The sequence below is a fragment of the Rattus norvegicus genome, chromosome 16 (assembly GCF_036323735.1).
Source record: "Rattus norvegicus strain BN/NHsdMcwi chromosome 16, GRCr8, whole genome shotgun sequence".
Taxonomy (NCBI): domain Eukaryota; kingdom Metazoa; phylum Chordata; class Mammalia; order Rodentia; family Muridae; genus Rattus; species Rattus norvegicus.
In genome coordinates this window covers 6,936,329-6,959,573 of record NC_086034.1, presented here as the reverse complement: position 1 = coordinate 6,959,573, position 23,245 = coordinate 6,936,329, and the positions used below count along the sequence as shown (strand labels likewise).

The window sequence follows — 23,245 nt, the reverse complement described above, 5'->3', positions numbered from 1 at the left end:
GAAGTCATTGTTAGAGTATGCATTTAATATCTCAAGATTGCCTGGGCTCAGCCGGGGCTGGGGAAAGAAAGGAGCGAGTGCAGTCGTGGAGGTTCTCTTCTTTCTTATTAACTGAACCATGGCTGGATAGTAACAAAAGACAGTCCAAGGTAGCAAAAATTGTTTTTGTTTGTTTCATTTTGGTTTTTTTGTGTCTTCTTTCAACTAAGTCATAAGTATTAAGCAGGAAAGAACAAACCTACAAAAGGAATTGTTACTTTTTATATGAGAAAGTAATTCCTAGACAAAAATGTTCATGCAATTATGAGAATATTAAAAATATGACTATTCAGAATAATACTATAATATCATCAGAGAGAAAAATAAATATTTATGATGCAATTATATCTTTGCTCAGAAGAAGAAATGTTGTGATTAGAACATTTTTTGACAAGATGAAATATGATATTATTTAATGCACTGATTTATCTTGGAGGTTTCTTTTTGTTTGTTTCTGCTTTTTTTTTTTAATTGGATTTTTTTTTATTTACATTTAAAATGTTATTCCCTTTCCCGGTTTCCTGTCCATAAGCTCCCTATCCCATCCCCCCCTCCCCCTTCTTCTGTGAGGGTGTTCCCCCAGCCCTCCCCCTTCCCGCCTCCCCACCCTGACATTCCCCTACACTGGGGGGGTCCATCCTTGGCAGGACCAAGGGCTTCTCACATTGGTGCCCAACAAGGCCATCTGTTACATATGCAGCTGGAGCCATGGGTCAGTCCTTGGGTAGTGGTTTAGTCCCTGGGAGCTTTGGTTGGTTGGTATTGTTCTTATAGGGTTGCAAACCCTTTCAACTCCTTCATTCTTTCTAACTTCTCCAACGGGGACCCCATTCTCAGTTCAATGGTTTGCTGCTAGCATTCCACTCTGTATTTGTCGTTCTCTGGCTGAGCCTCTCAGGAAACAGCTGTATCAGGCTCCTGTCAGCATGCACTTCTTGACTTCATCAATATTGTCTGGGTTTGGTGACTGTATATATATCTATAGGCTGGATCCCCAGGTGGGGCAGGCTCTGAATGGCCATTCCTTCAGGCTCTGCTCCAAACTTTGTCTCTATATCTCCTCCTATGAATATTTTATTCCCCCTTTTAAGGAGGACTGAAGCATCTGCACTTTAGTCGTCCTTCTTCTTGAGCTTCATGTGGTCTGTGGATTATATCTTGGGTAATTCGAGCTTTTAGGCTAATATCCACTTATCAGTGAGTGCGTACCGTGTGTGTCTTTCTGTGATTGGGTTAGCTCACTCCCCCAAAACCATCACCATAGATTTTCGAGGCAGAGTCTTGCTTTGTAGCTAAGACTTCTGTAACACTCAGTCTTCCCACCCCTGCCTCTGGAGTGCTGGAATTACAAACAGGTAGCATCCTCCTTGTCTGCACTTCAGTTATAAGAACAACTCTGGGCAAGCTGGTCAGTCAGTTCTACTCAGTGACCAAACGTCTGCTGTCTGGAGGTGTCTGTTACCTAATGCTTCTGATAGTCCAGATTTGTGTTAAGCCATTTAATTTGTGAATCATCAAAAGGGACGTTTTGTGAGCACGTTATTTCTAGGAATAATTCCTTAATATTTCCTATGATTTCAAAGAACAGTTGTGCTGAATTAAGAATGCCACCACGTCAAAGTTACAGTGATGAATTGAACATGTATGAATCCCTTCTTTATTCTTCTAAGGTCACCAGAGGACATTTCAGTAAAACCTAATTTGAATGTAACTTGCCTACAGGAGACGTCAACAGGCATCCTTTTCATTATAATATACAAAGTTGATGTTGGTTTATAAAAATCTATAATAAGCATATAAGAATGTCTTATAATTTTAACTGAGGTTCAGTCTGAATAAATAATGATAGTATAGGAGACAGTGGGGGAAACTGACTTGCTGTTATTATGTGTTTTAAAGGTATAGGACTTTCTGTTACTTGGTTTTGTTTTGTTTTTAATTTATTGTTTTAAAACCCCTTAAATTTAAGACATTTAAGTATAAATATTGGTAGAAAATTACTTAAATCCTGAGTCCAGAGCTTCTACCCTGCCTTCAGTTAGGAATTCCCAGATAAAAACACAGCAGCAATCCCTGAACAGCACGGTAGCTGGGCAGCTGCCTGCCTCCGTGCTGTTAGACTCTGCCTTCTTGTCAATAACACGGAGTTGTTACTGACTCTTTACTGCACTCCAGCTGGGCTGCTCTTAGCGCCAGTTGGCCAACCCACATGGAGTAATGAAAGTGTCTTTACTCCTAACCTGTGGCAGCTTCTTCCTGCTCCCTCCTGAACGATCTTCCTCTTCCTCATCCTCCTCCCTCCTGCAAGCCTTGCAAGCCTGAACCCCACTTACTTATGTCTTCTCTGCCCAGCTATTGGCAGTTGACATCTTTAGTTACCAATCACAGTTAACTGGGCGGTGCAAGGTCACTTAGCTACATCTGTGTGTGGACTCTCTTTTTCTCTGGGGCAACCAGTTTGGTGGGGGGTAGGGAATTAGCATTAGAATACAAGCAGGATTAAAAATGTGATCTTCCTTTTCTACGGTAACATCATTCATTCATTTATTTCTTTTGTGCCAGCATATCACTTTTTAAATGCTAAATATAATGTGAGGTGATCCTCATTTTAAAGTATGCATTTATACTTCTTTAAGCCTACCATTTTTATCATAAAAATCACTGACAATTATACTTTCAAACTCTTTTTTTTCTTTCCCTCTGACTAGAAATTTGGAGTGCCTAAACCTTCTGCTGAATACTGGTGCAGACTTCAACAAAAAGGATAAATTTGGAAGGTAATCTGTGATTTAGCTCCTGTAGAGCGAGGTTGAATTTGCTCATTCAATGACTTGCTTGACCTTTAACTGACTTGTGAAATTTAACTGCGTGTTACACAGCATCTTTTGAGTTGTGATCACGATTACTTAAGAGTCTGAAGGAGGGCCTGGTATGGCCTTATCTTCCTCAAATGCACAGGTTGGGTTTGCTCCCTAGCACTGCTGAATGGAACAGAAAAAGAGCACATACATGTGCACCAGACAGCTGAAGTCAGTGGGTTCTAACACCAGTCTCAACCCATCTTTTTGTTGGGTTCTCCTTACAGTCCTAGGCTCCCTCTGTTCTCTTACATTATAATTTAAGGATTTGTTTTATCTGTATAGGTATTCTGCCTACTTGTATGCCTGTGAACCACATGTGCACAGTACTCATGGGCCCAAAAGAGGATACCATATTCCTTGGACCTGGAGTTCCAGACCATTATGAGCTCATCATGCGGGTGCTGAGCTTTCAAGCCTGGTCCTCTGCAAGAGCAGCCAGTGCTCCTAACTGCTGAGCCTTCTCTCTAGCGCCATCCCTGATCTTCTTGATGATAATAATTGTCCATTTCCCACAACTATGGCATGGAGATTTAAAATGTCATTGTACCAATGTAGCGTCAAAAAATTCAAGAGTACCTAGAGCTATTCCAAGTCTTTCGTTTTGAATGAGAAATCCTTCCCACTAAAGGGAAAAAATAGGTTACAAATATATATGTGATATTTTCCTCCTTCTCTTCTTATTCACATCCATGTACCCCACTGAATACAATCTGCAGGAGGCAGCTATAAAAGGACAAAAATCTCACTGTCTGGCCTTACTGTTAGTAGCATTTATAGTAATAGCAGTTGAAGCTTCTATTAGCTGTACCTACTTAGAGTGGGAATAGACATACAAAATACATTAAAACCATTCAGCAAAGAAAGATGTAAATGACAGTCTAAGCACTGTGTGTCAGCTGGTAAAAACTGTGTATGCATGACTCTGTCCTGGGGAGGGCAAAAGTCAGGAGATGTGTGGCTATACTGAGGGATAGACTGAGTTCAAATGTACTAATAAAAGGAATGAACGACCTACAAAAGTGAAATTTCACAGCTAATTTTCTTTTTATTTGTAATTATTTGTACATTCCATGCAGCAAATAACCTAGATATTCTTATTATGGGCTTAAAAGCTTTTTATTTCTAGGGTTAGCTGCATTTTTAAAAATCTCTGTAACAGCTGTGGCAGCATAGCCGTTCCTGCATTCGGGAGGAAGATGTGTGTAAGTTCTAGGCCAGCCAGGAATGCATAGTGCATGAGACCCTCTCTCAGACAAATAAAAACTCCATTATCCAATAAGGCAAAATAATATTTTGCTACCATGTTCCTAAGTCAATGTATTAGAGGGGGAAAATACATTGTAAGGAGCTCTGAGTTAAACTTACTATAATTTTTGTTTTTCATTTAATGAGATCATAGAATCACCTTTTTTTATTACCCTAAAATAGTTACTCATGTTTAATAACATTCTATGTAATTTTAGTAATCACAGAGAAATTAGCTGTGACTATTCAGTTTTCAGAGATTAAACCAGTACATTAGTTCTTCTGAGTAGGAAATCAGTCTGTAAGACAGCCTAAGTCCTTGCTCCAGAAACTAGCATTACTGTGAGGCCTGTGTGATGACAGCTCTTCCAGCTCCTGCTGTTACCACTCAAGACATGGACTGTGGGCAATTCTGCTCATATAAGACAGGCTTTATTAAAATGAAAGGTTCTTGCATTTCTAAGCAGAATATGGCAGTTGTAATTGATTTGGGAGTGTAGTGTAGTAACTGAGTGAGTGGCATAAGGGTTAGCTGTGATCTGTTTACAAATGTGTTTTCCTGACTTTTATCTTTCTTGTGTTAATTTGGTCACAAAAGATCTCCACTTCACTATGCTGCTGCCAATTGCAATTACCAGTGCCTGTTTGCTCTTGTGGGGTCAGGAGCGAGTGTGAACGACCTCGATGAAAGAGGCTGCACACCCTTGCACTATGCAGCTACGTCAGACACAGACGGCAAGTAAGTCCATGTGGGCAGGAGAGCGTTGCTGTCCCTGTAAACTGGCATCTTTGTATGGGGACTGCAAGTGTGTGTTTCCTTTATGTATTTTTATCATCATCCCTGAACCCACAGTTTATAAAATGAAGGCATTAAATAGTTATTACTAAATTCTAGCTGTTGGTGCCTTCCAAGTATTTGGTCCTTACTTGAAAAATCTGGTAGTCTTTTCTCATTCTTTCTGCAAAATAGTATTTGTTTATTTGGTTTATGGTTTGTGGTTTTTCATCTCAGGGTTTCTCTATGTAGCCCTACCTGTGCTGGAACTCACTCTGTAGAGAGAGGGGAAAAATAGGATTAGCATCACAATGTGTGTGCCTATACACAGATACACACAATTAAAAATAAAATGTTTTTAACTACAGAACTAAGGTATCAGGAACTATGCTGCTAGGTAGTAATGGTCTTGCCTTTCAGCCTCGTACTTGAGAGACAGAACCAGGCCTGTCTCTGCGTTTGAGGCCAGCCTGGTCTACAGAGGGAGTTCCAGGACAGCCAGGGCTACACAGAGACCCTGTCTCAAAAACAAAAACTATAACCCATATATATTGAGCCTTACTATCTGAATAAGTGAATAACACCACATACACATGCGCGCGTACACACACACACACACACACTCAAGTCCAATTTAGTCTCAATACAGTACTGTTAGATTATCAGAAACCATGCTTCTGTATAATGTTAAACAACAGCAATTTACAAGTCTGTTGTGTATGGCTTAGCGGCTTATAAGACAGTATACCAGTTGTAGTTTGGATAATATCAGGTTGATAAAGCATTTATGAATTTTATTATTAGAAACCTTGTACCTTGATTTATCAAAGACAAAAGCATTATTAGTATTATTATTACATAGAATGTTTATACATTAATTTAGCCTGTACTTTGAAACAAAATTAAGACTTTAGAGATTTAGACCAAGTTAAGAAAATGGTCGTAATTATCATTTACTTATTTATTTTGTATATGAGTACACTGTAGCTGTCTTCAGACACACCAGAAGGGGACATCAGATCCCATTACAGATGGTTGTGAGCCACCATGTGGTTGCTGGGATTTGAACTCAGGACCTCTGGAAGAGCAGTCAGTGCTTTTAACCACTGAGCCATCTCTCCAGCCCAGTCGTAATTATCATAAACAGACTTACCTGACATGTGAGTGTACCTGACATATATAATATCCCTATTGTATAAGACTAGTGGTCATCATTTAGACTTCTTCCTAAATAGTTATATAAATGGCCCTTTCATTGTTAAAAGCCTGACAAATTAACAAAACAAACAACAACTACAACTACAACAACAACTACAACAACAACAACAACAACTACAACAACAACAAAGCTATTAAGGCTTGAGGTATCGTGGAGACCTGAGTCGATATGGCCTTGGCCTCTGGGCCACTCTGCGGGCACTCGATGTCTCTGCGAAGCTCTGCCTCCAGGGCTACGGGGCCCCGAAACGCGAGGCGTATGAGTGGAAGCCCGAGCCTCGGCCCCTGGACAGGGTGTAAGAGGTCCCTGGTCTGGAGCCCATTTCCTACGAGGACAAGAAGCACTTCGTCCCGTGGCTGGCGAAGCCGATCTTCCCGCTGTGGGAGCGAGGCTGGAATGACCCACGGTTCCACCGTGCGGCCCCACCCACGAGCTGCCTCTGTACAAGGAGCAACCCCGCTACATCTTCCACCAGCGTTGCCGACGCGTATGAAGCACCCTCTAAGTCTCTGGCTTACTAAGACTAAGTTAATAGAGGGTCTCCCCAAGAAAGTGCTTAGTCTTGTTGATAATCCAACCAATCACATCGAGAACCAAGAACAACGTGTTCTGGATATCATTTCTCATGCCCGGCTCTGGCACTCCACTGAGGACATCCCCAAGAGAGAGTCTTACTGCCCGCTCATTGTGGACAGCCTCCTACAGCTGTGTAAGTCCCAGATTGTCAAGCACCCTTCTCTAGCCAGGCAGACCTCTGCCCAAAACTGCTCCTTAGCCACCACCTGGAATCGAGTCTCTTCTCCTTCAGGTCCCAGGTCCGAGTAGTACCATGCTGAGTGCCAAGGATCCCCTGCCCCCATTGCCTCCAGAGAGGAGGTTGAAGCTACCAGAAGTCATGTTCTGGAAACCTTCCATCCCACATCTCCGACCCTCGATCTTCAAGAGTGCCGTGTTTAGGAAGTGAAGGATGACGCAGGATTCTGGGAGGGCTATCCTTATCCCCATCCCCACACCTTGTATATCCTGGAAAAGGCCAATTTATGGCCACAGCGCTTTCTTCCAGAACAGCTAAGGGCTAAGATGCGCCTGTCTGCTTTCACAAATGCCCTGGCTCAGGCCAGGCTCCTCTGTGGGGACACAGCCAGAGTCTTGGAGCAGCCCATAGTCATGCAGAGCGTGGGCACCGATGTCCGTGTCTTCCGTGTCTGGTGTTGGAGTTGAACACCACAGACCTGGCATCTAGTGAGGGCGTCAAGAATTTGGTGTGGACAGACTCAGACCAGCTCCCTTATCAGCACTTCTGGTGTCGCCCAGTCATCAAAATAAAGGTGCTGATGGAACCTGTTGGGCCTGTAGATTTCCAGCCAGAGACCTTCAAGAAGTTCTTAGCTCGGTACTTGCATGGTGCTGTATGAACCAAGAACCTTCTGGGGCCTGATGCCTCAGAGTGGGAGGCTTGCCTCATGTCCTGGGACGGTGGTGCTGGAGCCTGGGCGAGCCTTCCACTCTCTTGGCCTAGTGGTCTCTATGGAAATAAAGTCTTAGTATTGCAAAAAAAGCTTGAATACAATAGTTATATAATCATGGGTATAAAATATTAATAACAAGAGAATAATTCCCAGTATTTAAAATGTAGGTAGGCTTAAGACGTAGATGGAAAGGCTAGGCATGGTGGGAGGCGAAGGCAGAAGGACCTCTTAAGTTCAAACTGGCCTGGTCTGCATAGAGGTCCAGGACAGCCAGGACTGTATGGAGAGACCTCGTCCCAAATACACGCACGCACACGCACACACACACACACGCACGCACGCACACACACGCACACACACACACACACATACGCACACGGGGTCCCAAGTGAACGTAGGTGGATAACTATATAAAAGTACGTTGATGCTAAAGCTATAAAGTCTAGTGTAAAGCTCCACGGCTTCCATTCCGAATGCTTATTCTGAGCGTATAGAAAAGTCTATTGAGTTTTATAGTCTTTGGATCTGGTTAATTTGGGTATATGATTTTTTTTTATTGCTGCAGTGTTTTTTATAATAAAATATTTAAATGTAAATTCTAGACTCTTCATTTTTCTGTTGTTATGTGTAGGTGCCTGGAATACTTACTAAGAAACGATGCAAATCCTGGGATCCGGGACAAGCAAGGCTACAATGCAGTTCATTACTCAGCTGCATATGGTCACCGTCTGTGTCTTCAACTGGTAAGGTCCTGATGCTCGTGACAGGACTAGTATGATTGTTTAATAACTAAAAGGACACTACATAATCTAGAAAAGATTCGTTTTTGTTCTTTAACATTATCAGTCTCCATTTACTTCTTAAATTCATGGTTGCTTCAAACTCTTCTCTTTTTTAAGAAAAAAAAATTAAGTCACTGAACCCTGTGTGGTGGCACACACCTGTGACCTTAGCCTGGAGAAGCCAAAGTAGGAGTATTGTAAGTGGTAGACCGGCCTGTGCTACAGGGAAACGCCGTCTAAATGATGCAGAATTGAACCTCTTGAGGGGAAGTTAGGCACAGCAGTGTACTCTTGCAGTCCTAATTGTGAGGCTAAGGAAGGACGCTGGCTTGAGTCCAGGACAGCATAGTGACACCACCTCAAACAAGCAAACCGTGAACAACAAGAACAAAGCAGATAAGTCTGTGAAGAAGGCCCCTAAAATGCTGTGCTGTTGCTTGAGACAGTCACACATAACCAGGGTGGTCTCCAGCCAGCTATATAACCGAGGATGACCTTGAACTTTTGTTCCTCCACTTCCTGGATTCAAGCATGCACCATCACAGCTAGTTTATGTGGTGCTGGGGATTCCGTTCATGCAGGCACACTACCAACCGCCATGGACTACCTACCAGCTTCAGAGCCTCCGACTAGTCCACAACCAGGTCTACTGCCTTGACTTCTATCCCTTTTTTACTTTTTTTAATTTTTATTTATTATCTATAAGTACACTGTAGCTGTCTTCAGACACACCAGAAGAGGGGATCAGATCCCATTACAGATGGTTGTGAGCCACCATGTGGGTGCTGGGAATTGAACTCAGGACCTCTGGAAGAGCAGTCAGTACTCTTAACCACTGACCCATCTCTCCAGCCCAACTTCTATCCTTTTAAATACATGTTTTCCATATTTCTTTTAAAGATATAACTTTATCTTACTTTAAAAATAAAAATAAAAGCCTCTAGAAGAGTTAGATTTTTCCCATGTTTTAGAGAACTCTGCAAGGACCTTCAATTTCCCAGTTCTTCCTAATAAAGGATAGTCTGTGTCTGCGTCTAAGCTTGAATTTCAACTGTGGTCTTGTCCTGGAATCGACACACCATCCCACACCCTACTGTGCCAACCTGAAGGGAAGGAATGAGTTAAAATAAACTGGGGGACAGATCTTTCAGGTTAAAGATTCCTTTACAGACATATAATAGACATCTCTGCCTTTCAATAGAAAATAAAATTCAAGGAAGGTATGTAAGTTGGTCAACATATTTAATATAGCATTTAATGTGCTATTATAAAAATAGCCCATGTTTCACTGGTTACTATGGTTCTTTAGAATAGAATCTTAGGCTGTGTATGTAGATGTGTTGTCTACTGTAGTGTCTGATACCTGTGTGAAAGACATCTTTTCTGGAGGCAAAGCAAGCATGAGTTTAAAACAAATAAAGCATTGTATCAATAAACATGTCAAATATACTTATATATAACTTTGTAAAATGTCATTTCTAACTTTTATTTCAGATTGCAAGTGAAACCCCTTTAGATGTTGTAAGTATCGATCGATTCACCCCAACATTCAAAATAGGCTATTGCCATTCAAAATAGTGTATTTCTTTGTTCTCAATAGAATGGAAGTTAGACACTGAAACCAAGACAATGACAAGAATGTGTGTTCAGTAAGGGAAGGCGTTTACCTGATGGAAGAATATTTCCCCAGGCACCTAGTTAATAAAGCTCTTCTATCTTAGAGATTTACTGCTGTGAACAGGCACCATGACCAAGGCAACTCTTATAAGGACAACATTTAATTGGGGCTGGCTTACAGGTTCAGAGGTTCAGTCTATTATCATCAAGGTGGGAGCATAGCAGCGTCCAGGCAGACATGGTGCAGGAGGAACTGAATGTTCTATATCTTTATCTGAAGGTTGTTAGCAGAAGACTGACTTCCAGGCAACTAGGATGAGGGTCTTCAAGACCACACCAACAGTGACACACCTACTCCAACAAGACCACACCTCCGAATAGTTCCACTCCCTGGACCCCTTAGGCTTGTTCAAACATATGAGTCTATGGGGTCCTATCTATCCATAGTATAATAAAAAATACATTTAGTCCAACTCTCAAAGCCACCATAGTCTATTGCAAACTCAACAGTGTTAGCAGTCCAAAGTCTCTTCTGAGATCCATCCAGTCACTCAACTGTAATCCCCAACGCAAGGCAGGAAACCAGCTGGGCAACCTGCAAACTCTTTATCTCCATGTCTGATGGCAAAGCAGTCTTCAGATCTCCAACTCCTTTCTCATCTTCATTGACTACAACACACTTCTTTCTCCTGGTTCCCCTCCCTGTTAGCAACTTTTCTCAGCAGATAGCCTACGGCTCTGACATCTTTAACATCTTTAACATCTTGGGGTCTGCAAGGCAACTTCAGTGTTACAGCGTCTTGTTTCAGTATCTGGGATCCACACATGATCTTCTGGATTCCTCCAGATGGGTTGGCGTCTCCAGCTCTGCCTTCTGTAGCACTCTAAGTTCAGATTGAGCCACTCCATTGCTGCTGCTGTTCTTGGTGATCATCCCATGGTACTGGGGCTCCCATTATAACTAGGCTTCACCAGTAGCCTCTCATAGGTTCTCTTCATGGTGCCCAGACTCAACTCCTTTGCATGACCCCCCTTCAATCCTTCAATCCTGGGCTGTCAACTGCAACCGGGGCTGCATCTTTACCAATGACCTTCCATGGCCTCTCAATTAATATAAATATCTACCTTAGCCTTGGGTGCTTCTGCGCCTCGACCTAAATTTAACTAGGTGGGATTTTGCTTCAAGGTCACCACTCTCTTAATTCAATTTAATATCTATGAACACAGGATTCAGCTCCAGTTCACTTCCTGGTGCCCCTTTATATTCTTCCTTTCTCAGCTTGCTACACGTGTTCAAAATGCTCTTCATGAGACTTAACCAGAGAACAAAGTCTATGCTGGGCCTTTCTGAGACTTCCTGTCAGTGCAATTAATATAAATCTCTACCTTAGCCTTAAGTAGACTCTTTAGACAAGGGCAAAAAGCAGCCACATTCTTCACCAAAAATCACAAAACCAGTCTGTTGGCCATATATTGAAATTCTCTGGAACCTCTAGAGCCAGGCTTCCACAATTCAAATAACCCTCAGCAACATATTCCATATTCCTACTAGGATAGCCCACTAAGCCCCACTTAATGCATTCTACTGCTTTCCAAATCCGAAGTCTCAAAATCCACATTCTTCCAAAGAACATCATCATCAGGCCTATCACAGCAATATCCCAGTCCCTGGTACCAACTTCTGTCTTACTGAGGGTTTTATGGCTGTGAACAGACACCATGACCTAGGCAAGTTTTATAAAGGATAACATTTAGTTGAGGCTGGCTTACAGGTTCAGAGGTTCAGTCCATTAACATCAATGTGGGAGCATAGCAGTGTCCATGCAGGCAGAGCTTAGAGTTCTACGTTTTTATCTGAAGGCTGTTAGCAGAAGTCTGACTTTCAGCCAGCTAGGATGAGGGTCTTAAAGCCCACGCCCATAGTGACACACCTATTCCAGCAAGGCCATACCTCCTAGTCATGCCCACTCCCTGGGCCACGCATTTACAAACCACATCTTACTGTACTAGTTCTCCTGTCTGTGGGCTTACTTAATGTGGTACTCTACAGTGGATTGGAGTGAGGAATGGGGGAAGTAGCCACTATGAAATATTTAAAATTATCATTCCTAACATGTTTAAATGTCTCTCTTTCTAACTTTTTGTGTCTCTTCTTTTTTCAGTTAATGGAAACCTCGGGAACAGACATGTTGAGTGATTCAGATAACAGAGCGACAATAAGCCCTTTACATTTAGCTGTAAGTACTGCCTTCTTTTTTTTTTTTTTTTTTTTTTTTTCCGGAGCTGGGGACCGAACCCAGGGCCTTGCGCTTCCTAGGCAAGCGCTCTACTGCTGAGCTAAATCCCCAACCCCAAGTACTGCCTTCTTAACCAGCTCGATGGTAGCTCATTACAGATCTCCAGGACCTGTTGTGTTGACTCACTCATGCTCTAGACATCTGGTTGGTATAGTAATTACTACAGAATCAGAGCTTTTCAGAGCGTGTTGAGTGCACTCTTGGTTATCTGCTTCACGCTTCCCTTGCACACTGCTCCTTGAGGGAGCAGTGCTTCTTGGCTCCCTCAAGCCCTGCTTTTAAGTGAGAAAATGTGATTTTGACATGAATTTAAAATGCGCTGGCCCCCTAGGAGGACAGTAATTTGTTAAGCAAATAATAACCACCACCCAGTTTCTGTACATTTCAGCAGTTGTTGGCTTGCATGTGGCCATGAGTGCTGGCTAATTGTGGAGTCAATGCTACTTCACTCTCACTGTGGTGGGATTTGAGTGCATACTCTAATTTCCCATCCATCTTCAGATTCCTCCTGAGTGCCAGTCACCGAGACACAGAGATTAGGAAAAACTAAGTAAAACCCATTTTAGCTCCTCTATACTAAAAATTTATTTTTAAAACAAATTTGGTTGGAGGACTTTAATATCAGAAGAGCAGGATACATGACCAGATATTTATATGACCCTGGTACTAAGTACAGAACTTCATTTAACAGGATCACCAGAAGTTCGGTAATCCATTTGTTTCTTTTTCACATGTTCTATAACTTTTTATCTTAATTTTCTTCTTGCATACAATCGAACACTGACATACTGAATCTTTCTGCCTCTTGCTCCCCTCCCCCACCTTAGTTATCTAAATTACCAGTAAGGTCTCTGTAGGTTTCTGTAGTGGGTTGGGGATTTAGCTCTGTAGGCCCTGGGTTCGGTCCCCAGCTCCGGGAAAAAAAAGAAAAAAAAAGTTTGTGTAGCAATGGTAAGGCAACGTGACCAGAAGCTACTAGGAGAATGTCTTAACTGTTGTTACTATTGCTGAGAAGAGACACCATAACCAAGGCACTTTAATAGAAGAGAGTATTTAACTGGGGACTTGTTTACAGTTGTTTATAGTTTCAGAGGGTGAGTCCATGACCCCGTGGCAGGGAGCATGGTGACAAGCAGGCAGACGTGGCACTGAAGTAGTAACTAAGAGCTCATGTGCTAATATGAAAGCAGAGAAAGCAGGACTGGGCCTGGTGTGAGCTTTTGAAACTTCAAAGCTCATCCCCAATAACCTTAGTCCTCCCACAAGGCCACACCTCCTAACCCTTCCTAAATAGTTCACCAACTGAGGACCACACATTTAAATATGTGTCTGTGGAGGACATTATCATTTAAACCACTGCAGAGAGGAAAGTGTTATTTCCCTATACTTCCAGATTATGGTTTATTATTGAGGGCCATCAGGGCAGAAATTCAAACAGCAAATATCTGGAGGCAGGAGCTAATGCACAGGCCACAGAGGAGTGCTTCTTACCAGCTTTCACCTTTGACTTGTTTGACCTGCTTTCTTAGAACCCAGGACCATCAGCCCAGGGGTGGACCCACTCACAGTGGGCTGGCCCTCACACATCACTAAGAAAATGCCCTGCAGACTTGCCTATGGCAAGATCTTACTCTGGCACTTTCTCAGTTGAAGCTCAGCCCTCGATAACTCTAGCTCGAGTCACCGTGACAGAAGCCCTAGCCATGCAGTGTTCTAAAGCTTTCTTCTTCCCTGTCCCCTCTACCAGGTCTGAAAACGTGAGTCAGTATGGAGAAGTAGCTCTTCCTACTGCTGAGAAGAAGGGAGCTTTCCCAGTAGACAACTTGGCATCTCTTGCATCGTCACTGTCAGTCATTTCTTGGCACTTGGCTAGGGGCTAGGTTTACTCTTTGGTAGAGAGTCAACAAGTGGCGTCAGTGGTTTCTGTCAGTCTTGCAGTCTGTCACAGGACTGACTATCTTCCTAACTTACTGATGTTACTTTTGTGTTCTCCAGTTTGACAAGTTCTTCCTCCCTCTCTTCATTACTCACAAGTGAGCCTTATCTGAAACTCCCATAATCTGCCATTACAGCCCTGTGTTCCCCATTAAATGAACTTCTTAAGCATCTCTTAGAGTACTGTTCAGTTGTGTTACAACTCTAGAACTTTTATGTCTTAAAAATTGAAACTCTAAATTTATTAAGACAATAGCTGTGTATTTCCCCTCCTTCTGGCGGCTACCATAAATTTGACTGACTACACAGTTACTGCCTTTTGGATTCAGTCAGCTTATCAGTGGACACTTAGAATGCTCCATCTCTTGGCTTTAGGCTTTCTATATTGAAATGGGCACAGTTTTGCAATTTAGTGATTAAGTTAAATGAAATGTGATTATATTGCAAATTTTGCATTTTATATCTGTCTTACTTAGGATTTCCACTGCTGTGAAGAAACACCATGACCAAGGCAACTCTTATAAAGGGAAACATTTCACTGGGGCTGGCTTACAGGTTCAGAGGGGTAGTCCATTATCATCATGGCAGGAAGCATGGCAGTGTCAGGCAGACACAGTGGTGGAGAAGGAGCTGAGAGCTCTGCATCTAGATCTGTAGGCAGCAGAAGGACACTGTTCCACACTGGTTAGAACCTGAGCACAGGAGACCTCAAAGCCCGCCTCCTCCGTGACGCACTTCCTCCAAGAAGGCCATACCAGTTCAAACCACCACAGTATCTCATCCTAAGAAACTTTCAGAAATTAGTTGGAATAGTTTACTTTCTTTTATTATTCTTTTCAACTCACCTTTTCAATCTGATAAAGTGGAACACTGGAATGGGTTTTAGGAAAGTGTTATTTCTTCCTAAATTTGTTGGTACTAGACATGCAGGCTTTTCCTTTGGTCCTGTAGAGGAGCTGCTGATGAGAAGAGCCCTATCACAAAGCATTAGCATTTTCTCTCCTTTTCACTTAAATTGGTCTTCTTCATCCAGTGATTCCTCAGAGCTCATTCTTAGAGTAGCATCAGTTCTCTCACTTTATATTGCCAAGCAAAATCGTGTGTGAGTCTAGAATGCATTCTGTTGTCTACACTCACTTTAATCGTTGAAATGGTTAACCTTTTGGATCATTAAACGTCTACATAGACCTCAGTAGGACTGGGTTTTCTGTGTTTATACTCTCTAACTTTTTCGTTCCTTCTTCAGGGTAGAGATCCTAAACCCTCTGTACCCCATTTCATCCATCTCATAAATGATTTGATTCTGTCCTACCTTTGCATGAGTTCTGGAAATTGAACTTAGGTCACTAGGCTTGTTCACCAAGTGCCATTACTCACAGAACCATTTTGCCAGCCTACCTTTTGGATATTTTGCACAAGAAATACTGCTTTTTTATCATTTGAGGCTTATCACTTTGTTCCCTATACAGTATCCTGTCCACCATAAATAATGTATGCGTCATTAACATCTTGACTTTTAAAATGAATCGTCTGCAAAGTTTCTTTAGGCTGTGTAATGAAGGGAGCTCCATTTTTTTTTCTTTAAGTCTCACTGTTTTTCACAGTTAACACAGTACCTGACAAATATTCTACCAGGTCTCATCTCAATGTAATACTTCTGTGCTGGAAGATATGCTTATGTTTGAGCTCTGGCACATTATGGAATAGAAGGAGTTGCTTTAGGAGGATATGAGAAGTCAAGACTTGAGCTCTGGCTTATCTCAAATTACTCTTCTGTCCTGTGATTTAAGTCTACTAAGTTCTTTCAAGGACGCAGTGTCCCCGTGACTATGCTGAGGAAAAGCATGAGCTCTAGTCCTACCTTAACAGCCAGAGCTGCAGTGACTCCATGTCATGCCCATGTTAGGATGTCTGCCACCATTCAGGCATTGTTACCACCTGTTGTTTGTGTTTCGTTTTTTTTTATAGAGTGTGTATTCCTTAACATGGGAGAGTACTGATGACTATTACAAAATAAAAATCTATAGTTTAAATTTTCTGGCTTTGAACTGTAGAACTTTATATTATGTCAGGCGTAAGAATATAAAAGTAAGTTTGCTTACTTTACATTTCCCAGTGCACTGGGGTATTGGGCATGTAACTCTGGTAAAACTTGCTTCCTTCCTTCCTTCCTTCCTTCCTTCCTTCTTTCCTTCTTTCCTTCCTCCCTCCCTCCCTCCCTCCCTCCCTCCCTCCCTCCCTTCCTTCCTTTCTTCCTTCCTTCCTTACCTAGCACACACAAGTCCTTAGTTCCCATTCCCAGAACTGGGGGCAGATGAGGGGAGAGGGATCTACTGAGGGAGTTGGTCTAACTTCCATACTTTTATTTCTAGGCTTATCATGGTCACCATCAAGCCCTGGAAGTGTTGGTACAGTCTTTGTTAGATCTCGATGTAAGGAATAGTAGTGGCAGAACACCCTTAGATCTTGCAGCATTTAAGGGCCATGTTGAATGTGTGGATGTACTCATTAATCAGGGAGCTTCAATCCTCGTAAAAGATTACGTTTTGAAGAGAACACCTATCCATGCAGCAGGTATGCCAAATATTATACTTGATTTGCTACTTATGATCTTAATATACTTTTGTCCTGCTCCTGGTAATTATGTTTCCTACTTATGTTAAGTAAAGTAGTCAAATGATTGTATTCTGAAGGAATTTTAGATTAACTTGTACTCTAAATAGCAACCATTAATGTTTTAAAAATAAATCTTTTTATTTTTAACTTATTTGAGTTTCATTTGTATGAATGTTTTACCTGTATGAATATATATGTGTGCCACATATGTGCCTTGTGTTGACAAAAACTCGAAGGTGTCCGATCCCCCAGAGCTGGAGTTATGGGTGAGCCATTATGTCGGTGTTAGGGACCAAACCCAGGTCCTCTGCAAGAGTACCACATACTCTTGGCCACTAAGCCCTAATAGAGGTTTTTGCTTGTTTCACTAGTCTAGTACACGGCAGTAAATGCTTAAAAGTTTACAGAATGTTAACTTCTGCAAGAACTACCCCAGTTGTCATTTTATAATGGTGGCAATGTATGAAAAATGCAGGAATCTGTAACCAAGTTACTAGTGTGTGAGAAAAGACTGTCAAGGGGGAGGGAAACAATCAGAAATGACTAGTACCAGCAGTATAGAAATAGAAGACAGGGGCTGGGGATTTAGCTCAGTGGTAGAGCGCTTACCTAGGAAGCGCAAGGCAGGCCCTGGGTTCGGTCCCCAGCTCCGAAAAAAAGAACCAAAAAAAAAAAAAAAAGAAATAGAAGACACATATTTCCCAACTCTTTACAGGATTACTACAAGTCAAAGACTGGTACAATTGAAAGATAGTAGTCAAGCCAAGTGGTAGTGCCTCATGCCTTTAATCTCAGCACTCAGGAAGCAGAGGCAGGACCTCTTGAGTTAGAGGCTAGCCTGGTCTACAGAACAAGTTCCAGGACAGCCAGGACTAAACAGTGCTTTCTGTCTTGAAAAAACAGAAAGAAAGGAAAGAAAAAAGGAAAAGAGAGAATAAAAGAAAAATAGTAGTCAGGTATTTTTCTTAGTTCCTATCTTTATGTAATCTGATTCAGTTCACTTTGTGTTTACGGAGTGATCTTTTAAGAAATCACTCAAATGTATTAAGTTCTACTCCTACTGTTTGGAATGTATACATTTTAGAAGACTATAGAAATATAGAACATACTGCTGCTCCTAGAGAAGCTTTAAAAATTATTGGATAGACAAAGGTTAGAAACAAATGTTTTAATGTAATTTAAACTCTCATAATAAGTATGTTTCTTAAAACTACCAAGTGGTATAAATAAATCATTTTCTATTCTGAATAAGAGCTGAGCCATATAAATCTTCATCTACAAAATTATATTGTAACCAGAGATATTTACAGAACTAATTAATAAAGCTTTAAACAGAATTTGTTGCCCCCACCCTTTGTGTGTGTGTGTGTGTGTGTGTGTGTGTGTGTGTGTGTGTGTGTGTGTGTGTGTGTGTGTGTGTGTTTATAAAACTCTTTGATCTGTCCCCAAGTTTATTACTAAGCTAAGAGCTGTTGCCAGGGTGCAGCATACAGACTGGGTGAGGGTGGTTTTGAGGGATAAGTTTCTATAGCGGACTTGAGTTTCGTGACTATGAGAAGGTACAGCAGTAAGGCTCAGGCTTCAGCCCAGCTGGTAGAGTGCTTACCTAGCATGTATGAAGCCCTGGTACACATAAAAGAGGGAGTGGTAGTATATGCTTATAGTGACAGGCAGAAAGGTCAGCAGTTCTGTCTCCAGTACCACATAAAGAAGGTGTGGTTGTATTCAGTTATGATTTCAGCACTTAGGAGGTAGAGGCAGAAAGATGAGAAGTTCACCCGTCGCTCTTCGATAAACAGTGAGTTTGAGGTTTGCCAAGCTCCATGAGTCTCTGTCTCAAAAAAAAAAAAAAAAAAAAAAAAAAAAAGTACTCTAGACAATTGGGCACCTAGTTTTCTCATTACTTTTTTGTGGGAGGGGCTTAGGAATCATAAAGACAGCCTTTCTTTCTGAATCATGTTGTCACTTGCATATTTCCCTACTTAAGTTTGTTGTGTGTGGCAGGACGTGATTTTTGCAGGAAATATAACATACCGTCAATGCTTCCTTCGACGTGGAGGGGTGGTTCTGCCTGCCAGTTAACCTTTAAGGTGTCCGAAAGCATTCTTTATAAAATATGTCATCTAGTATGTATGTGCCATTTGGAATTCTTTTCAGCTAAAAATCACCTAACGAAGTGTGTCCTGCTGGAGTCGATCCCACCCCAGAGAGTGGCACAGTCCCACCATGGGCGCTCCACACTGCCTTCCCTCTGCGTGCCGTCAGAGGCCTTACGACTGTTTGCTTTTGTGTCACAGGATCGCTGCTGCTGCTGCTTTACAGGGCCACTACTAGGATTTTAGAAAGAGGGCTTTCATTATCAGAATTAAAATTATCTGCCTTCTCAGTATCTTAGTGGTTGGCTCCAGACCTTGTACTCACCTTGCAGCTAATCACTAGAAAGGAAATCTGATAGGACTGGCTTGTCTGTGACTGGTCTGATGTAGTTGGCTTGATTGCACCCCTTGGCTGGAGACAGGTCACTCTTGTAAATAAAATGAGGAATCTGTCAGCAGAGAGGATGATGAAGGGATAGGTGTGGAGTATGTGTTTTACTTGCTGTGAACAGAAACAGCTCCCTTAAGAGCAAATATAGTATAAAACTACTTTGCACAAGTGCTGTCCTGGTGCTTAATGGATTCAGTGAAACTGTCCTAAAATTATATTCTGAAAGATATGCTTGCTCTACCTTTGTTATATTGTATTTATTAAAATTATTTTTTTAACTTTACAGCAACAAATGGTCATTCAGAATGCTTACGGTTATTAATAGGAAACGCAGAACCACAGAATGCAGTAGATATTCAAGATGGGAATGGACAGTAAGTTTCAATAGTTTGTAAATTTTTTTTGAGACAGCGTTTGAATATATAATCCAGGCCTCCATTCCATAATCTCATTGCCTCACCCTCTTTGATGCTGAGATTACAGTCATGTGCCACTATATTTGCTCTTAAATTGATGTTAAAATAACAAATATTCTAATACTTTGGGCCCTATTTTAGTAAATATATCAAAGTTTGTAACTGAAAATGTCAAACAGGTTTTCATTTAAATACACAAAGTTATGTCACAAAAGTACATATATGAAAAATAAAGCCATCACACCACTGCTGTTTTATAAGTGATAACACTAAGCCTAATTCTGTAATTGTTCAGGACACCTCTTATGCTGTCGGTTCTCAACGGGCACACGGACTGTGTATACTCACTACTGAATAAAGGAGCAAATGTAGATGCCAAAGATAAGTGGGGAAGGACTGCATTGCACAGAGGGGTGAGCCAAAATTAAACGTAAATACATTATGTGCCCTCCCCCCACACAGTGTAGTTAATACAGCCAAATTATTTTTGCAGGCAGTGACAGGCCATGAAGAGTGTGTAGACGCGTTACTTCAACATGGTGCTAAGTGCTTACTCCGGGACAGCAGGGGTCGGACACCCATACACTTGTCGGCAGCCTGTGGACACATTGGAGTTCTAGGAGCCCTTTTGCAGTCAGCAACATCCGTGGATGCGAATCCAGCCATAGTAGACAATCATGGGTATACAGCACTTCACTGGGCTTGCTACAATGGTTAAGTATCAGATAAACACCTGTATTGAGTAACTGCCTGCTAGGTACTAAGTAAAGGAAAAAAGGTCCTTTACCTTGCTAAAGAGAAGTCATTCATTTTCAGAAGTGTTTGAGATAAGCCTTTACAGTTTTTTTCTTTCAACTCATTGGGTGGATAGCTAATAATTATAGTACAGTAGCCAGATTGTCTCTGTGTCAAAGGAATTGCCATACATTGCCACTAAAGTTCAGTTTGTTTTTATAGTGTGAATTAACATTTTATGAGTCTAATATACTGAGAAAGTATCCACTGATGTGATTTTATGAAAATCTTTTTTTTGTTTGTTTGTTTGTTTGGTTTGATTTTTTAAGGCAGGGTTTCTCTTTGTAGACAAGGCTGGCCTCAAAGAATTAACTATATACTTACTAAGCTTAAAGTTTAGAATTTCAGTTTATATAGTCATATGCTTATATAATTTTGAGTATTTTGATTTTCATTTATTCCTTTCAAAAATTATCCAGCTTTTTGACTCTTAAGCACCCTCAGAAAGAACTCTCTGAAGTATAAGAGAAGTAGTGAGATTGTCGGCTTGGTTCCGCCCGGTGCCGATTCCTGGAGAGAGTAGTAGAGTAGTCCTTGCCAACTCAGATGACGGTGGCGCCCCTTGTCTCAGTCAGGGTTTGTGAGCTACAGCTATTGGTAATGTGTACACTGTTAACAGGAACTGAGAAGTTTAGAAATCGTCACAAGAATAGCGTTTGGAGGGACCCACAAAATGGCTCACCTAGTAAAGGTGCTTGCCACCAAGCCTGCCAACCTAGATTTGCTTCCTGGGAATCCGTAGGAAAGGAGAGAACCAGCTCCCAGGCTAAGAGAATCTCAAGTTTTGCTTGGGATTCATTATTTTGTTGGGTTTTTGTTTTATGTTTTTAAGGTTGCTTTTTTTTTAAAGACTCTCTGCATACTTCTCTCAGAAGTCAGTATATTTGCCCTTTTTTTAATAATACCTAGTGTTTTAGGAAATTGTCCTAAAGGTACATACCATTTATTAATTGAAAAGGAAAGTTGCAAAAATAAACTATTTGAGCTGTAAAAAATAAAAAGAAAAATAAGTGTACGGCCAGGTGTATATGCCTAGAAATTTTCTCGAGCTTTTGAGATCATTAGTTATATTAGTTATGGGCTAAGGAATGGAGATAGGTTCAAGCAGGGACTTAAACTTTTTCCTTCTAGGTACTTTTATGTATTTGAGATTGTTGCAAATATGTATTGTATTTTAATATCTAGTTCTTATGTACCTATTAGGTCATGAGACATGTGTGGAACTACTTCTAGAACAAGATGTTTTCCAGAAAATAGATGGAAATGCTTTTAGTCCACTGCATTGTGCCGTGTAAGTAAAGCCATAGTGAATCACATTTTCAAGAAACATTGTTCATTTTAAGAAACATCGTTACAGTGAGACTGATGACCTTGTTCTCTTGTCCAGGATCAATGACAATGAAGGAGCTGCTGAAATGCTTATTGATACTCTAGGAGCTAGCATTGTGAATGCCCCAGACTCAAAGGGAAGGTAGGATTCCAATTAGTATCATCCAGTATTACTTGCAATAAGAGGAAATACAGTAGCTGTCAACGTTCTTTTGAGAGCTTGTAGAGAACGCACAACTAATTGAAAACATGATTTTACAGATGTAAGTTATCATCTTAAAATTTTTACATTATTAGAGAATTTTAATTTTTATCACTTTATTTCAAAATATAAAGGTTACTCTCCTGTTTGAAGAAATTTATGATTTTAAACCAGAGAAAATTGCTTAAAAGTTAACAGTTTTCTAAATTGGATTACAGACTGAAAAGTCAGTGCAACAATGGTAATAAGTAATAGTTTGGGGGGTAAGCATTTCTTTTAGGTTTTCTTCAGTGATACGGTATTAGCAATCTTATGCAGGTCATCCTTATTTTAGACAATTGATAGTTGAAGATTTTTAGATTCTGTAGAGTACATATATGAAATAGAAATCAGTTCCATCGAGCTTGTTTCTTAGCAATGCCTTTGTAATGAAAACTGTTTGTTGTAAATTAAGGAATATTTGTTTCCAGTATGTGTGCCATTTAGCTTCTGTCCTCTATTTTACTGTGTCCCAGGACTCCTCTCCATGCTGCCGCCTTCACAGACCATGTGGAGTGTTTACAGCTGCTGCTCAGCCAGAACGCTCAGGTCAATTCTGCAGACTCTACGGGAAAAACCCCTCTCATGATGGCTGCAGAAAACGGACAAACCAATACAGTTGGTAAAGAAACTGGTTAGAGACGGCCAAGGCAGTAAACTGCCTCTGGTTTGAGCGTCAGCCTTGGTTACATTGTGTCTCTATAAGAAAGGAAACATTGTTTCGAGCCAAGCTTAGTTTGCTGCTATAAACTCAGCTGCCCAAGTACCTGTGAGAAGATTAGAAGTAGAAGGCCACGGCCGACTAAGTAGTAAAGCACAGCCCAAGAATTAAAGAAGGGAGAGGGGGCTGCGGCGTAAGAATTCTGTGTACTCTGTCCGCTGTGTGTGACTTAGATTTCCGGTGCTTCTCACCATCCCACACGTTCACGTTGGAGCACTGCCTTTGCTGCCTGAAAAGCTTTCTTTAGCTTTAACCTCAAGATTTAATAACATTGGCTGTGGAATCAGATTGCATGAGTAGGAGTCCTAGATCTAATTAGGTAGCCTCCTGCCTCAGTTCTTTGACTTGCAAAAAAAAGAAAAATGACAGCATCTCCTTGAAAAAAATCATGTGAGGGTTGA

General features: G+C 41.2%; 1 protein-coding gene and 1 pseudogene across 9 annotated transcripts in view; both read left to right on the top strand.

The window, feature by feature from the left end:
• Window positions 1-23,245, top strand: part of Ankrd28 (ankyrin repeat domain 28) — a 131,726-nt gene that overhangs the window by 97,020 nt on the left and 11,461 nt on the right. For all 9 annotated transcript variants that reach the window (XR_005494817.2, NM_001427331.1, XM_039094981.2 and 6 more), the window contains 12 exons: window positions 2,748-2,816; window positions 4,744-4,884; window positions 8,240-8,351; window positions 9,885-9,911; window positions 12,170-12,244; window positions 16,612-16,813; window positions 19,629-19,716; window positions 20,054-20,171; window positions 20,252-20,471; window positions 21,757-21,844; window positions 21,941-22,024; window positions 22,600-22,745. Coding sequence is in view for 8 of the 9 variants with exons in the window: in NM_001427331.1 (NP_001414260.1) it covers window positions 2,748-2,816; window positions 4,744-4,884; window positions 8,240-8,351; window positions 9,885-9,911; window positions 12,170-12,244; window positions 16,612-16,813; window positions 19,629-19,716; window positions 20,054-20,171; window positions 20,252-20,471; window positions 21,757-21,844; window positions 21,941-22,024; window positions 22,600-22,745 (1,370 nt within the window). In the remaining variant the exon portion in view is untranslated. The remainder of the gene's footprint in view (window positions 1-2,747; window positions 2,817-4,743; window positions 4,885-8,239; window positions 8,352-9,884; window positions 9,912-12,169; window positions 12,245-16,611; window positions 16,814-19,628; window positions 19,717-20,053; window positions 20,172-20,251; window positions 20,472-21,756; window positions 21,845-21,940; window positions 22,025-22,599; window positions 22,746-23,245) is intronic.
• On the top strand, window positions 4,891-8,233 carry Mrpl37-ps1 (mitochondrial ribosomal protein L37, pseudogene 1; annotated as a pseudogene).